At 35.3% G+C, this 16,074-nt stretch overlaps 1 protein-coding gene across 1 annotated transcript; it reads left to right on the forward strand.

Annotated features, from left to right (window-relative positions):
• Positions 1 to 2,983: 2,983 nt before the first annotated feature.
• LOC113230272 (leucine-rich repeat extensin-like protein 5) lies at positions 2,984 to 15,832 on the forward strand. The gene is made up of 3 exons (XM_026464126.1): positions 2,984 to 3,042; positions 14,624 to 14,827; positions 14,929 to 15,832. Exons 1-3 carry the CDS (start codon positions 3,019 to 3,021, stop codon positions 15,538 to 15,540), a joined length of 840 nt encoding a protein of 279 aa, XP_026319911.1. The 5' UTR covers positions 2,984 to 3,018; the 3' UTR covers positions 15,541 to 15,832.
• Positions 15,833 to 16,074: the final 242 nt, after the last annotated feature.

Below are 16,074 nucleotides of genomic sequence, written 5' to 3' on the forward strand. Positions count from 1 at the left end.
GGTCACGGGTTCGATTCCCGGGCCGGGAGAAATATCTGTCTGGCCTACGTTTATTTCTCTCGTAAGTTTGGGTGTAATTTGTGGTTGTCTATGTGTGTGTCCATGGCACCCGCGACACAAGGGTTCCTAAGTGCGGGGCTATGAGTTATCTAGTGCGTTATTTACTTATTTATTATTTCAATAAAACTTTGCAAATAGATGTAATTCCACTTTTGAGGTGGTTTTTTTTATAAAAAACTTATAATTATTAGCATCGTAGAAATCATCCGTGAAGATCTTACAGGGTTTGTAATATACATACAGTCTATATTTACATATTTTGAATTGGCTCCTCTATAAATCTACCGTACAATTATGCCTACTTCATATTAAATAGATTTTTTAAGCAACTATGTTGTGTTTTTTTATGATATCAAGTAACGGGACGAAGAAGTCGTGCGCCTGGTGGTAAGCGACACACCTGTCCGTAACAGTTTTTGCACTGCAAAGTTTTAAATCACAAAGATCGGAGGGGTACTGCCACTGCGTCACCCTGAGACATAAGTTGACAAGTCCCATGTGCCTGTAATTTCGTCACCGCCCTCAAAATCGGTAATGCTCACATTACTGTTGGCGGCAGAAATAGGTAAGGTGGCAGTAATTCCCAGGATGAACTCTTTCACAAGGAGTCCTGTTGCTCCTACATGTGTTATGTTTGTTTCCTGGTTTCAGAAGTTATTCCAACATAATCACTGGTTTGATGGTGAGGTACATTATGTATTTTGACATCACGGTTGGACCATCTAATTAGAACTACATTAACGACACTAACTTACGACATTAACTTGCCTTTTATCCGACTCGTCAAATGATGTAGTGTCATTAACGTTTCATAAAATAATGAATAAAAAAGTATGTTTTTGGAATTGTAGCAAGATTTAACAATGAGTAATTAGTTCGATAACAAGTGGTTTGAGAAGTTCCAAAAATTACATTGAGTGTTTGTGATTGTGCATTTTGTGCATGTGTAGGTGTGCGATTGTGTGTGCTTATGAAAAACTTTCAGAGTAACTAGTTTTTCAACAGTTTTTTAGGTGAGACTGTAAAACTACTCAGAAACTTTGAATTTGCATTCATCTTATGAGAGATTAAGGGTATTATGTACTATCGATGATATGATATTTAATAGTGCTGTAAAAGTAATAAATAATAATTGTAAAAGTAAACTGCTTCGGTGGCCTAACGGTTACCATCGCAGAGGTCCCAGGTACGATTCCCGGGCCGGGAGATATACTGGTATGGCTTACATTTATTTCTCTAGTGAGTTTGGGTATAATTAGTGGTGTTCTATGTACGTGTTTCCCTATAGGGTTTCCCTAGTACGGCACTATGAGTGTGTGCGTTAATAAAAATTAATTATAACTTAGGAAATGGAACTGTTTTTTCCAGCAAACCAATTTTTCACTCAACTGTGACAATGAGACCCCTAAAAGGGCGCGCAGCGTTGGTTTGTTTGAAAAAACATAATTACGCCATTTAAATCCGGAAAAATAAGTTCATTTCTTATGTGTAACAATGCGAAAACCTAAGAACTCGTTAATTATAAATTTATATTAAGAGACAGAGCTTAAAAGTTCGTTGATAAACCTCTTTCGGTGTATTCGCTACCGCGGTCTCCTTAGCAAAAATTGAAACACATGTGGAAGTCCTCGCCAAAACGAATCACCTGAGCCAAACACAAGCCAGGTGCGGTACGCTGTTGAGGAGTCCCTCTGATCTGTTTGCCATTTTTAGATCAGCTCTAAATCACTATATTATTTTACTTTCATTGGAATGACAGCGTGTGCCTACTTTTATTCAAATTCGTTAACGAAAAATCCGTTAACGGAAAAAAAATAATTTGCTACCCATAGAGGAGGAATGCTGTCTTCAAATTTGAATGAGACTACTACTAACATACCCCTTTTCCAACAAAAAAAAATCATTGTATCCGGTTCAGAAATATCGGAGTAATCGCGTAACATATAATACAGTCGAATTAAGAACCTCTTCCTTTTTTGAAGTCGGTTAAAAATATTAACTTATTAAACACTATTAATCCAGCTTAAGTCTAAATAAGGCTTACAGCCACCTGACCGAGGTTGATTGTAGCTAAAAAGCTTATCAGTTTAGTGGAACAAAGCACATTGCCGTTGCATTCGCTAGCAAGGACGCAGTCGCAGATGACGTATAGATGCTGGATATGGCTAAAATTAACATTACTACGCTCTATGTGCAATATTTAAAAATGTGTTTAAATTTTTTTTTTTACAATTGATTACTTTATACAATATAAGGTGTCTTTTTCATAAAATTAATAGGCAATGAGCTGCGATAAACTGATGACGTATAATGTATGCAATTCTGAGTGTGTTACATATATATCTGCTTTTGAAGAGTACGGGTGCTGGTAAAATTACAGGCACATGGGACTTGTCAACTTATATCTCAGGGTGTCGGGCGCAGTGGCAGTGCCCCTCAAATCTTTGTGGTTTAAAGCTTTGAGTCGTTCTGCAACTACTATGGACAGGCGTGTCGCTTACCCTCAGGGGCATGACTTATTAGTCCCGTCACTTATTATTATAAAAAAAATATAGTTAATCATCGACATATTGATCCTAGCTGTTCTTTTGATAAATATAAAATTTAGAAAACAAGGTACGTGTAAATATCACAACTTGTTACTAAGAATAAAGTACGGAAACACTTTATTTTTTGTCATCCATTACCTAACTACCTATTTTACAACTTATGTAAAAAATTTCATCTATAAAGAACCTAAATTCGTAATGAATATGCAAACACATTCAAAATACAGATGTGAGAGGTATTATGATATTGACATCAGTTTCTGCTGGATGAGTCACAACAGAAACCTATGTGATTTCTCGGTGATACCTGGCAGATAATCCCTTCCAGTTGCACTAACCTCTATGTGAGCAGACGCGGTGCGCTCACGCAGGCCGCCACTCTAGAACCACTCGCCGCTGCGCGCGCAACATGACGACCAACCACTCTCTGCGCGTGAGTCTTTATTACTATTTTATTAACCACTAACCAATTTCATAATAACTTACACAACAACATAACAAACTTTCTTAGAGGTCACAACTTAACCGATTAAATAATACTTAAAGTTAAAAACTTTCATAACTTTTATTGATTCGTTAGTATTGACCGCTTTAATCGGTTAATAAAGATTGCAACGTTGAAACAATAGGAGGAAAATGTCTAATCGAAGCATAATCTCTAATCTCGATCACATTAATCACTGCCGACTTTGTTGTATAATTTAAAACAATCTAATTGAAAATTGATAACAGTTTGTTTGTAAATACATCTTTGTATTGTGAACATTAGACAAGTAGTACATTAATTTTACGATATTGGCAACAGGGGGCTCATAATGCTGATACCGTCTCTGTTTGTGGGGCTATGAAAATACGCTGGGCAAGGAAGATGCCCAGTTTTTATCACTTCCAGTTAGTCCATTAACTTCTAGAATATCATATCGAGTTCTCAGGTTTTCGCGATTAATACACGTAGGAAATGAAACTATTATTCCGGATTTAATTCGCGTATATTTGTTTTTTCAAATATATCAACGTTTCGGGTCCTTTACGGGTCCCATGGTATCGGTTGACTGAGGTGGTAAAGTCATCAACCAGTTAGTCTAATATTAATGCTAAATTTAATTAATGCTAAAATATAAATAACATAAAGCGTTGATTAGTTTGAAATAACAAATGTACTCTATTTAAATTCGGAGTAATAGTTTAATTTCCTATTTTTAGAATATCACTTTATAGAAAGATAATGCACTGGGACCCCACAGACCCTCGGACCTAGTACTTTTGGCTTTTTAAAGTTTCCGCTAACTCCATTAAACTTATTATTATTAATCATTGGTTACCTAACACCTTGCCTTGTCGTGTTATGCCTTTGTTAGTGCTAATAGCAATAAGTATTCTATGAATATAAAACTGGAACGAGAGCGTAGTAGGCGTTTAAAAGTTGCATGAGGCTGTCTAAACAAGTTATAAATCATTTATACAATAACATTGGTACTACATGATATGTGTTACTGTCGTAAACCACCCACCGTTGTCTAGCTTAGTAGACGGGACTTATTCATGCTGACTAACCTCTGATATAGATTGTTGATTTCAACACAACTGTGCGCATTTGGTTGTAAAGAGAATCTTATTGCCACAATTATGTACCATAACCAGTTTAAAACATCTTTTTATTATATATTAATATATATTATTATTATTATTATTTATGTATTTACTTTACTGATGAGTAGTGTATGTATTTAAAACGCTTTCATTACAAGATATTCGTTGGCTGCACCGACTCTTAAATTTCTGTCCTAAGGTTGCCTGGAAGAAATTGCTACTTAGCAGTTAGGCCGCCTGTTGTGCATTGGCGTACTCTGTGATACTTACATTACTGTTCTGTGTTGTCATTGTAATTTTAAAGTGCAATAAAGAATATTTCATTCATTCACTTCATGTAATCCATTGTGCAGGTGCAAGATGGAGGTATTAAACCTTAAATAAAATAAATGAATATTAGACAACATCACATACATTGCTTTGATCCACAAGGAAGTAACTAAAGCACGTGTGTTATGGAAATCGGAAACAATGACGGACTCACAAACACCCATACCCGAGACAACATAAAAGTTAGCTTTCTATATTGTCCACGGCCGGGGATCAAACCCGCGACTTCAGAGATGGCGACACCATGAAAACTGGTGTGTACGGCACTCGACTACGGAGGTCGTCTAAAACTCAATAACCCAATGCTGTTTTGAACACCAGATGCTACCAAACAGTTTTCACGCAGGTGTTAATTATGATTCTTCACTGTTAGAGAATTGTGTAACTGTATACATTCCCGGATATAATTCGAGCCGCCTTGCATTTTCAGTATTAAATGCCGTAAGTTTAAACAATGTTTGATTGATCAAGAGCTATTTACGTTTTTGAAACTGGTATACTTCATATTATTTTATTAGTCCTTATTGAAAATTTGAAGTCGTAAAACCATGAAATACTTTTTCTTCGATGATAACAATATTTTTTTAATATAATAACCATCTAAGAATAAAAATGTTAGGTGGTTCGAATTGTGTGTTCGGGAGTGTAATATTATTTTAAAGCTAAAAACTACAGAAACAATACCAGACATGTAATTAATATATATTCGGGTGTTAATTTTACAGAGTTACTTAAAAAAATCGCTCAGGTATATTACAAATTATTAAAAAAACTTTCATACCCTATGAAAATGTACACCATATTGTTTATCTGAATTATATTCTCATAATAACAACGTTAAAGTTTATTAAAAAATAGTCCCAATGTTTATAAACATTGACAATTAAACACCAAGTTTTTTACTACAATGTTATCTATCATTCCAATGATGGGTAAAGGAGACCTGTGTCTCCTCTAAACAGAAATAAAATAGACTAAGGCACTAACGCTTGGCCACAGTGTTTGAAGATTTTCCGATATACAGTTTTTGCTATGTTTTCATTGTACGTTACAAAAAAAACATAATTAGTAAACTAAAATGCATAAGTTTCTACTTCATTAAGAACTCGGCAGCGAGTAAGGTACCTTCCGGAGCAATCGAACCCAGTACCTCCTACATACAAGGTAATCATTTTCCCAACTATACTATAGCTGCTTTTCAACTTTCGTATAGCAACTTTACACTCAGAATTCTGATGCTGCAAGTGCTATAATCAACATACGAGTTCATTCCAAAACAATGTTGTACTCAGCCAATATCCTGTAACTATCCTATGAAATTCAAGCAGACAATAGACCAAAACAAAGCTTGTCTCACGTTGTGATACACGTTTGTGACAATGAAATGGACACAGTGAATGATGTCCATGGGTTTAATTTTACTATTGCACATACGATTACCGAATACATGCATTACTATTCAAATACACGATATTGTTTTATTGCGCAATATTATGGTTCACTTGTTTTGATTCATATATTTGAAAGTCATTAAAAATTTCCATAACTCTAATTGTCATCATCACTGATGCATGCAATCAAGTTGGCGAGAGCCAGATAATGATATATAGAATGTTAGCTCCAATAGGAGCACGTATTTTCATGCAGATCGCAGGAATAAAGAACCTTTTATATTATGTTAAAAAGGTACACGAAACAACGTAGTCAAATCTGAAATCAGCTTTGAAGTTCTCTATCCATATTGTTATTACCTACGTTCAACCATGAAATATATGTGTTCATTAGGTATTAACTTATCAATAGTATGGTTTGTCTTGGCACTTGGAGTTTTTATTATCATTTACAAAGCTATTAAACGATCGCACTATTCCAATAAACCAGTTAAGCCAGTCGCTCTACATATAATTTACTCATTAGCCATGATCTTGATATTATAAATAATTATGAACTTATGTAGTACATGCTTAAGAGAGAACACTGTAATTAGTCTATGTAAAAACATACAAAGGGTTCAAATGCATTTTAACCTATTGTATTATTTTATACAAATAATAATTAAATTCTTATAATGAAAATTGTAATTAGCTGTACATTTCTTTAACATTGCTATAATAGAAATGTAAAAAAAATTCACGTTTTATTTTAATAAATTTAAATTAACAAAGCTTGCTAATAAATCGATGTTAATGAACGATTATTTCAGTGGTTCAGATATTAATTTTCTTATTCCCTAAAAGACGTGAACGTGAATTTGTAAAGAAAAACACATATCCATTATTTATTATAAATTATTTGTTTACAATGAAAGCAAAAGTGAGCTGGATTGCAATCCTGTGAACTTTAAATGCATCGTGTGCAGCAGGGTCGACGACCCTCAGCTGAACAGAGAATGCACAATGATGCGTATACGCAGGTTTCGTTGCAAATGTTACAGCGTTCATATATCCTTCTCATAAACTACTTTAAATGTCAAGCTTAGAACTGGGCATCTACTTACTTGATTCCTTGAGTATTCCATTTGAATTGTCCCAACAAATAAAATTAACTTTGTATATCAATTTTTTACACATTTAATAAGAATTTCAATCCTACGTTTCACATTTATAAGTAACCTGTTGGGCATGGATCTCCTCACAGGCGATGGCTTAGGCCATGGTCCGCCACACTAGCCCAATGCGAGTTGGAGATTTCACACATTTTCCGAGGGTTGTGAACCTTCTTTGATGTGCAGGTTTCAACACGATATTTGACTTCACCGAAAAGCTCGTGGTAAATTACAAATTGAATTTCGCAAGTGAATTCAGAGAAACTCATAGGTGCGAGCCCGGAATTGAACCCACAGCCTCTGCTTGTGAGGCGGTAGGTCAAACCAACGGCTTCCCAACAACATATTTGATGATAAATGTTAAGCTACTTTAGTAGCAAAGTACATAGTGAAGTCACACGTGTCGTTAACGTATAGAGTATTATATACTATTAAAATATCATAAAATGGGAATAAAACTTCCCTCTACTGCACTGACAAATTAACAATCAATAAAATTAGCATTAACAAAATAATCGAGCCAAGCCACTTACTATGTTTTTTAAGATATCAAGTGACACGTTAAATGTAGAACTCCACTGTACTCAGGGCTAATTTGAATATTATTCAATCACTAATTCAACAGCGTGTTTTTTCACGTTCAATTTCTTAGACCTTGAATGTAGGTGCGGCCAAGGTGGCTTGTTGTCTCGACGTTGCGCGTGCGCTATTTCCGGATCGCAGCCGGACACGACTGCGTCGTACTGAGTTTAATTGTTAAATTTGCAACGAATGCAACTACCTTGACCTGCCGACGACACTGAGCCTAATTAATCCGATCAGATTACATTGTCATTAAGTAACCGCCTGCCTTAATTTTCTTATAGGCTAAGGTTTCTCCTTGATCCCCATGTTTTACGTTTCCATTTGACGATTTCGATGGCCCAACGGTTTATATCGTGGGCGTCACTGTACTGGAGGTCCTTTTTCCTTTCATTCCCGGTAAGACCAATTTGGGAAATGAACTTTTCTAAATTGGTTTTAGTATGGGCATTCTTCGAAGTGCTCCGGAGTGAATTCCGTTGCTCTGATACTCGTAGTACAGGATATTTCCTAGTTTGAGACCATAGTTGTGGTTGTCTGAAAATTTGTACCCTTGGTATAATAAAGTCACGTGTGGTCATAAGTCATAAGTGCTGTCTTCATAAAAACAATACAAACTAAATGAAACAAATGTTGTATACTTATATAGGAAAATTTATACCTCTTCTATTTAAGCATAAAAAAGTTATCGACAAATTTCATTCGTAGAATCTTTAAAGTTCTCTCCTAAAAAAGTGAGTAATTTTGCTGATGTGACTTTATTATGGGTGCCAATTGTAACATAGTTATCAAAAAACAATGCCCATTTTGAACTCTTAATTTTTTTGGTCGCGACCGGTTTAATATTGCATCTAAATATACTTTATAAATATAATATTTCATTCATAACACTGAAATAAATTGCAGAAAAATTACATGAATTTTTAAAAATACTTAAAAAGCACAGATATCTTTAGATTTCTATGGTAAAGCACAGAGTACTAAAAAGTCCGACCTCAAAAGTCGTTAACCCCCTAGTTTGCCACCCTTAGAGGTGGAATATTTTCTTCAAATTTAAATGAGACCACTTTTGAGGTAAACATACAGTCGAATTGAGTCGAGAATCGAAGTCTTTTTTTGATGTCGGTTGAAATGGAATTATAAATATTTGTTTTTGAACATAACACGACTTTCATTTTGACATTTTATTTCAAGCTTCGTTTATCCTTGCCATTATTTCTTTAACGTTCAGATAAATATGAGCGAAAGTGACAATAGTTGTGGCACCGGTAAGCAATGGATGATTGAACTTGATTCTTAACTTCAAAGTTGTCAGAAAGTTACTGAACAAATTGTCTTAACTTTGGAGAAATTATGTCAAGTGAAAACGAGACTTCATATTAAATGTAAAATTCTTAGTTGTGCTACGTTCGAATATAAATGCGAACAACGCATAAATTCTTTTAAAGTTTTAAAAAAATATTTTTTTCTCATTCGTCAGTCGTAGTGAAACTGAATATTACTTTTAGTGTGTACCCAACTATACTTATCTTAGAATAATATTTTACTCTGTACTACAAAGTAACATATTAATGTTCATTATTAGCATAACCTCAAAAAGAAAATGTAGCTTAAATCAACTTCCTTAGTTATAAAAATATAAATCCGTATAATTTGAAAATATGTATATGGAATAGGAAATGAAACTATTTTTCCGGATTTAAATCACGTATATTTGTTTTTTCAAATAAATCGACCTCAACTTCAAAACCGAAACGCAGTAATGCTCACAGTACTGCTTGACGACAGAAATAAGTAAGATGGCAATACTTCCCTGGGCGAACTCTATCACACTCTATGACATTGATCAGTCAACTGTGACCATGGGACCTGTAAAGGGCCCGAAAACCCGGCTTGTTTGAAAAAACAAATATACGCGATTTAAATCCGGAAAAATAGTTTCATTTCCTATGTGTACCAATCGCGAAAACCTAAGAACTCGAAATATATGGAACTACAAATGAAACCATGTATTTGTGATTAATTGTAGTCAACTTCTTTTGCTTGTCCAGGGCTTTATGGAACTTGGGTTTTGTTCGTTGTAATTTTGATCATTAGATATTTCTAATGACTAAATGGCAAAATCATACTTATCTCCACAATGAATTACAAAGCAAAGGAAGTGATACTGCATTACACAATACATAGATCATCAGTTCAATTTCCTCTGCATTATAAGAGCAAAAAATAAATACACACCTACTACACTCACGGGCAATACATTCGGGTCATTAATAATATTTGAAATATTTTGAGTTCTAGTGAAGCTATTGCTCTATAAAGAATATATAATTATATGGTGTAGATCATTCAATAATTTACAGTTATAAACAAGAGTTGCAAATTACTACAGTCAGTATTATTATTACAGTCATCAAATAGTTATTCTGTATTCGATTATTCGAATATGTCCGAAACTAAAAAATTTACACCTATAATACAACGCAACGAATCAAGTTTTTTTATTACAACAAGTGACGGGACGAACAATTATCGTACGCCTGCGCCTGATGGTAAGGTACACGCCTGTCCATAACAGGTACAGTGCCACTCAGAGTTTTAAATTGCAAAGATACGCCCGTCACCCTGAGACATAAGTTGACAAGTCCCATGTGCCTGTAATTTCACCAGCACCCTTACCGTTCAAAACCGGAACACAGTAATACTGATATTACTGCTTGGCGGCAGAAATAGGTAAGGTGGAAGTACTACTCTGGACGAACTCTTTCACAAGGAGCTCTACAACTACTAGTTAGAATTCTGAAAATAACATGGAGTAAAATATTTAGTTCAGAGAAACATTTTTCTCCAAAAAACTCTTAAAATAATTGCAAAAAAGATAAATTAGTTCTTTTTTACTATACTAAGATCTGAGGGGTACTGCCACTCCACCCGTCACTCTGAGTCATAAGTTACAAGTCCCATGTGCCTGTATTTTCACCAGCACCCTTACCCTTCAAAACCGAAACGCAGTAATGCTGACATTACTGCTTGACGACAGAAATAAGTAAGATGGCAATACTTCCCTGAGCGAACTCTATCACAAGGAGTTCCACTGCTACTAAAAATGTTCATCTGTTTGATTACTTTTGCTTTTAATATTTGTGAATGCGACCCGAATTCGTAGTCCGTGAGTGTATTTACCACGGTAATTGTTTGTACATACGTAGTTAAGTGCTTTGTTTAACCATTTATTTTACCATGACCCAAAACATTAGTTTGTTCATTAGTTCAATTCTTAATTTAAAGGACACTTGAATGCTGAAAATATGTATAAACATATAGTAACATGTGTATACACATTTAGCAGGCAAATATTATAGTTTAGTATGTAAAATTTAATTGGAAATGAAACTATTTTTTCGGATGTAAATTGAGTATGTATGTGTTCAAACAAAGTTTGGGCTCTTTGCAAATCCCATGGTCACGGTTGATTGAGATGGTAGAGTCATCAACCAGTTTCAACCGGTTATATGCAGTAATAGTTACAATTCAATAGTGTAGCAACTTCAAAAAAGTCTAAGTACTCAAGAAAAAAGAATCAAGAGCACATCAAGCATGATACTTTGGACTTTGGACCGTGAGTTGAATTTAAATCTTAAGTGTCAAGCATGATGTGTCCTTGAGCCTGTACCAAAAGTCAACCTTTGTAATTTTGTAATGTATTGTTTTACTTTCTATAATTAAAATTTTCCGAGCTCTAGAGATGTCTCTGGATAACAGGTATGTTTAAAAATGACTGTACCGAATGAATTGTCACAAAGTCATGAATTGCACACATTGACCTACATTCTATGAGCTAGTAAAACACAAAAATTCGTGGGAATAATTTGTTCTGCTATAACAATAACATAAAAAAAAACTGTTAGACTATTTCTTCCCAACAATTTAACGTATTTTAAGTGATACGTACTTGGTAACCGGCGTAGTAGCCTAATTTCAAGCAGAGGACGTGGGTTCGAATACGAGCTTGCACCTCTGAGTTTCTCAGAATTTACGTGCGAAATTTAATTTTAAATTCACTTCATTCATGGACACACACATAGACAACCAGAAATTACGAAATATCACCCAAACTCGCGAGAGAAATAAATGTTGGCCGTACAAATATTTCTCCCGGCACGGGAATCGAACCCGGGACCTCTGCGTGGCAGTCCGGTATGGTAACCGTTCAACCACGGAGACAGTTTTATATCTTATAACATGTGTTAGGACATTCGGACGGAGTCTCATTTACTTGATAAATAAAATTATCCCGTGGAGTTGGTAATTGCCTTATCATTGTCGAATTGATTTTGTCACGTAAGTACTTAAGTTTGTCAGATCTTGGGCAGACCCCGATTGCTTGACGAATTGGAATGTCAAGGCTTCCAGTGAGGTGTACTTATAGTGTGGGAAATTAAATGTTTCAATGAGATAAACTATGCGTCGTTTGTCTTTTGGCAAGTAAATTTTATTTTATTTTATTTTATACGTTTCGAAATACATTTTTTTATGTATTATTATTATTATTATTTTTATATTTTTTTATGTATTTATTATTAATATTAAGTGACGGGACGAACAAGTCGTGCACCTGACGGTAAGCTACACGCCTATCCATAATAGTTGCAGTACAACTCAGAGTTTTAAATCACCCATAGAGACCTATACCCATAAAGGCATAAGTTGACAAGTCATGAGGGCCTGTAATTTCACCAAATATATTTAAATGTTCTCTCAAACCAATTGAAGCAAGAATCTACAATTGCGAAAAAGAAATTAATTGTTATGTTAACACCACGGATATGATTAATAATAATAATGTGTCAGACAACCACATCAAACACGTGGTCTCAAACTATGGAATTCCCCACGCTTTGAGTAGTAAGAGCAATGGACATTTAGTAGCAGGGAAGTAATACCATCTTATCTATTTGTACGGCCAACCAATAATGCTTTATTGTGTTTCTATTTGAAGGATGAGGATGAAATTAGAAGTATATAACTATAACTTATGTCTCGGCGCGGCGGGAGCAAAGCTCTGAAGAGCACTGCAACTGTCATGCGTGTCACTTAACACTAGGCGCAAGACTTGTTCGTCCCGTGGCTTGATAGTACAAAGAAGGCCCCTACCCAGAACATTCAGATCATAACTAATTTAGTCCAAATTGGGCATACCTTGGGAATCAACCTCGAAACCTCCTCATACAACCCACAGTGCAAACCGTTGGACCACTGAGGACCTCAACCAATCACAAAAAATAACACAACAAAAATAACAACTTCCTTTAATTTGTATTTACTCATAGTGAATGATTCACCATTGACAGTTCTTGACCATCAATGTAATGTAACCTCAATTATAAATAATAATCTACCATTATTAGACATTTGCAATTACTGAAATAAAATCAAAAGTTTCTTAATAATGATTATTATATTCACCTGTTTCCGCAAAGCTTAGATGATTGGTTTTGTAGAAACTATACTTACTCATGGGCATAATATTTAGAGGAGCGCTAAAAACAGGTTGAATATAACAACCTTCATATGACTGGCCGCATTTATATCAAAAACCTAGAGAAACCGAGCTTCCAAACATTTTTAATCGACTTCAAAAAAGGAGGAGGTTCTATATAAAAGGAGGGTGTATGTTTTTTTTGTATGTATGTTACGCGATAACTCCGCCATTTGAACCGATTTTGATGATTCTTTTTTTGTTGGAAAGAGGGTACCTCAGAAATGGTCCCATTTAAATTTGAAGGAAATATTCCACGTAAACTAGGCGACGAATGACTTTTGAGGTCGGTTTTTTAACTGGAGGTTAGGTTATGTAAAATATTAACATGGTGATGTTTTCATTTACTGTAATGTGATGATTGATGAAAAAGTTTATGATCGCTGCTTCTTTGTTTACGTTTTTTCTAATCCTACTAAACAAAAAAAAAACGAAGTACAATATATGATTTTATATATGATGTTAAACGGACAACATACATTAGCAAACATACTACTAGGGCTATGTTAATTGGATGCAATTGGATCCTTGGGACTGGTTGCCTAAAATTATGCAGCGCTTCCCCTTTGAACATTTTTCAACTAATATTTGCACATACAGAAAGACACCTTATGACATATCATCCATACAGTTACTAACTAAAACTGCAACATGGTTTAGAAAATATATTATGATTAAAACGACATAGTATTCAAGGTAAATCCTAATTGCTCTACAACCGACACTTAATGCAATTCAAATAACTTGTTTCTGTTACATAAGGCCGGGAAAAATTGTTTAACACGCCCTATGTAACATATTCTAGGTATTTGTCATAAACTATAATACAATAAATTTCCAAGACTTAATAGTTATTAAGTTATGGTATGTATTTAATGCGTGTGTAGTAGGTATGAATTTTAGCAAAGTGTTTTTACTTACTTCGGGGAAATTAGGGATTCGTAATTAAAGTCATGTATGTTATGAAAATACCCACATAACACTAAATAAATAGAGTTTCAATAGGTTGTTCCTTGTAATAGAACATCTTCAACAATTATGGTCATGAGGTGCTTGCGGCCTTAATGCATCGCTTTAAATTCTCATCTTATGTGAACATTTTGTATGAAGAAGTTACTGGTATAATGCACACGGTCATTCGTTTTGAATCGTTTTTTTGTCATAACTACCCATTGGAGGCAATAAAGGCTCTGTACTCACCGAGTCATACTAGGGTAAGACGTCAATCATATTTATATGTGACCCTTGCGTCTGGCCCGATCTTAGAAAAGATGTACGCGTCTGGGTTATGCAGGGAGTATCATGTCAGACAGCTACGGTTTCTTAACATACCACAGCAGCATTAGGTGATACTTAAAATAATAACATGCTGAGAACCTTTTTTTTTTCTACACTTCCGTTTTTTAAGTACCAACTTACTGTTTTCAGTTATTATGTCTCCTGGCACTGGCAACAGCAGAGCCAGCGCCGGCACCGGGTCGCATACCAAAGGTGTATAATGCTCTAATCACCTCCAATCAAAACCTGGAGCCCAGCAAGGCATACCCGGTCTACCAGCCTGTACTACATGATCCTTTCGCCTTCCCCTACCAGCCTGCTGTCTTTTATGGAGGCGACTTTCCGCTCTCGAATGTTAGTACTTATATTAATAAATATGAGTATTTATGCTTAATCACTTATATATATCGTTACGGGATGACATCACAAGGAATACAAAAAAAATGTGATTTCAGGGTCTGATACCACCGCCGGGAATATCAGCAAAACGTCCAGCAGTTCAGCCGCAACAGCCGACCCCGACGAATGGTCCGTCTGATGCAAAACCCTCCTCTGAATCACCGACGTCCAGCCCACCGCCCGATCCTTCACAAGACGACGCAAGCAAACCTACCCCTGCCCCCCCTCTGCCACCAAGTACTAAATCTCCTATTCCGTTAAATGAGTTCGGACTACCTCCTCAAGTGTTGCCTCTGGGCCGTTTTGACCCTGCTTACGACGGCTTCACACAAGTCGGTCCATTCACTTACACGTTTCCTGGTTTAAGATTCTATGACCCATATGATCCATTCAGCTTAAGTCATTACGCGAACCTTCCACCTTTTTACCGTCCACTGCCGAATGTTTTGGGACCTGTTGCTCCTCCTCAAACTACTGTTATAAAAGATGAAGCACCTTCTCTTGCTCCGGAGACAGCCGGTTCAGAGCAGTCTGCTTCTCCGCAGTCGCCTCCGCCAGAACCTAACGATCTGAATGTGCTAAACTATGCGTCAAAGGACCCGGCTATACCGAATGTGCCCCCGCCGCCCCTCCCACAAGGAGGTCTCAAACCTGACAATGCAGAATAAATATGTGCTTCATTAGAACTCTAAGATCGTTTTAATTTGGATATTGATGACTATATAATCAGTCTATAACTGCATAAAAGCCTTTTTTAATTAATTACAATCGTAGACAAAATAGGAATGTGAGGGTATATTATACCTGCAACATACCTGTGTATAGTCCTCCATGTTCAAATTAACTCTTATAAGTTAAATTAAGTTATTAGGTGTACGCAACTAATTAGTACTTTATATACCTAGACCAATATTTGTACAATTTTGCTACACGTTTACAATAAAAGGAAATACAAACTTTTAATAATTTCATTTTGATGTAATAAGTTTCAATAATAATCTACTCTGTTGAAATAGTATTAATATCTACATTATGTTATTCGTTTATGTATAGTAACAATTGTAAAGTAAAACTGTTTTACAATATTATAGCAGACATTTTGAGATCAGATCGATGACGATTGATATTAATATTGATCAACTATACAAAACCCTTGTGAAATGTGAGTATTAATATTAGAAAAAAAAGTGAAAACTCGAATA

This window comes from Hyposmocoma kahamanoa, unplaced genomic scaffold (assembly GCF_003589595.1).
Source record: "Hyposmocoma kahamanoa isolate Upper Pololo Valley unplaced genomic scaffold, ASM358959v1 63, whole genome shotgun sequence".
NCBI classification, from domain to species: Eukaryota; Metazoa; Arthropoda; class Insecta; order Lepidoptera; family Cosmopterigidae; genus Hyposmocoma; species Hyposmocoma kahamanoa.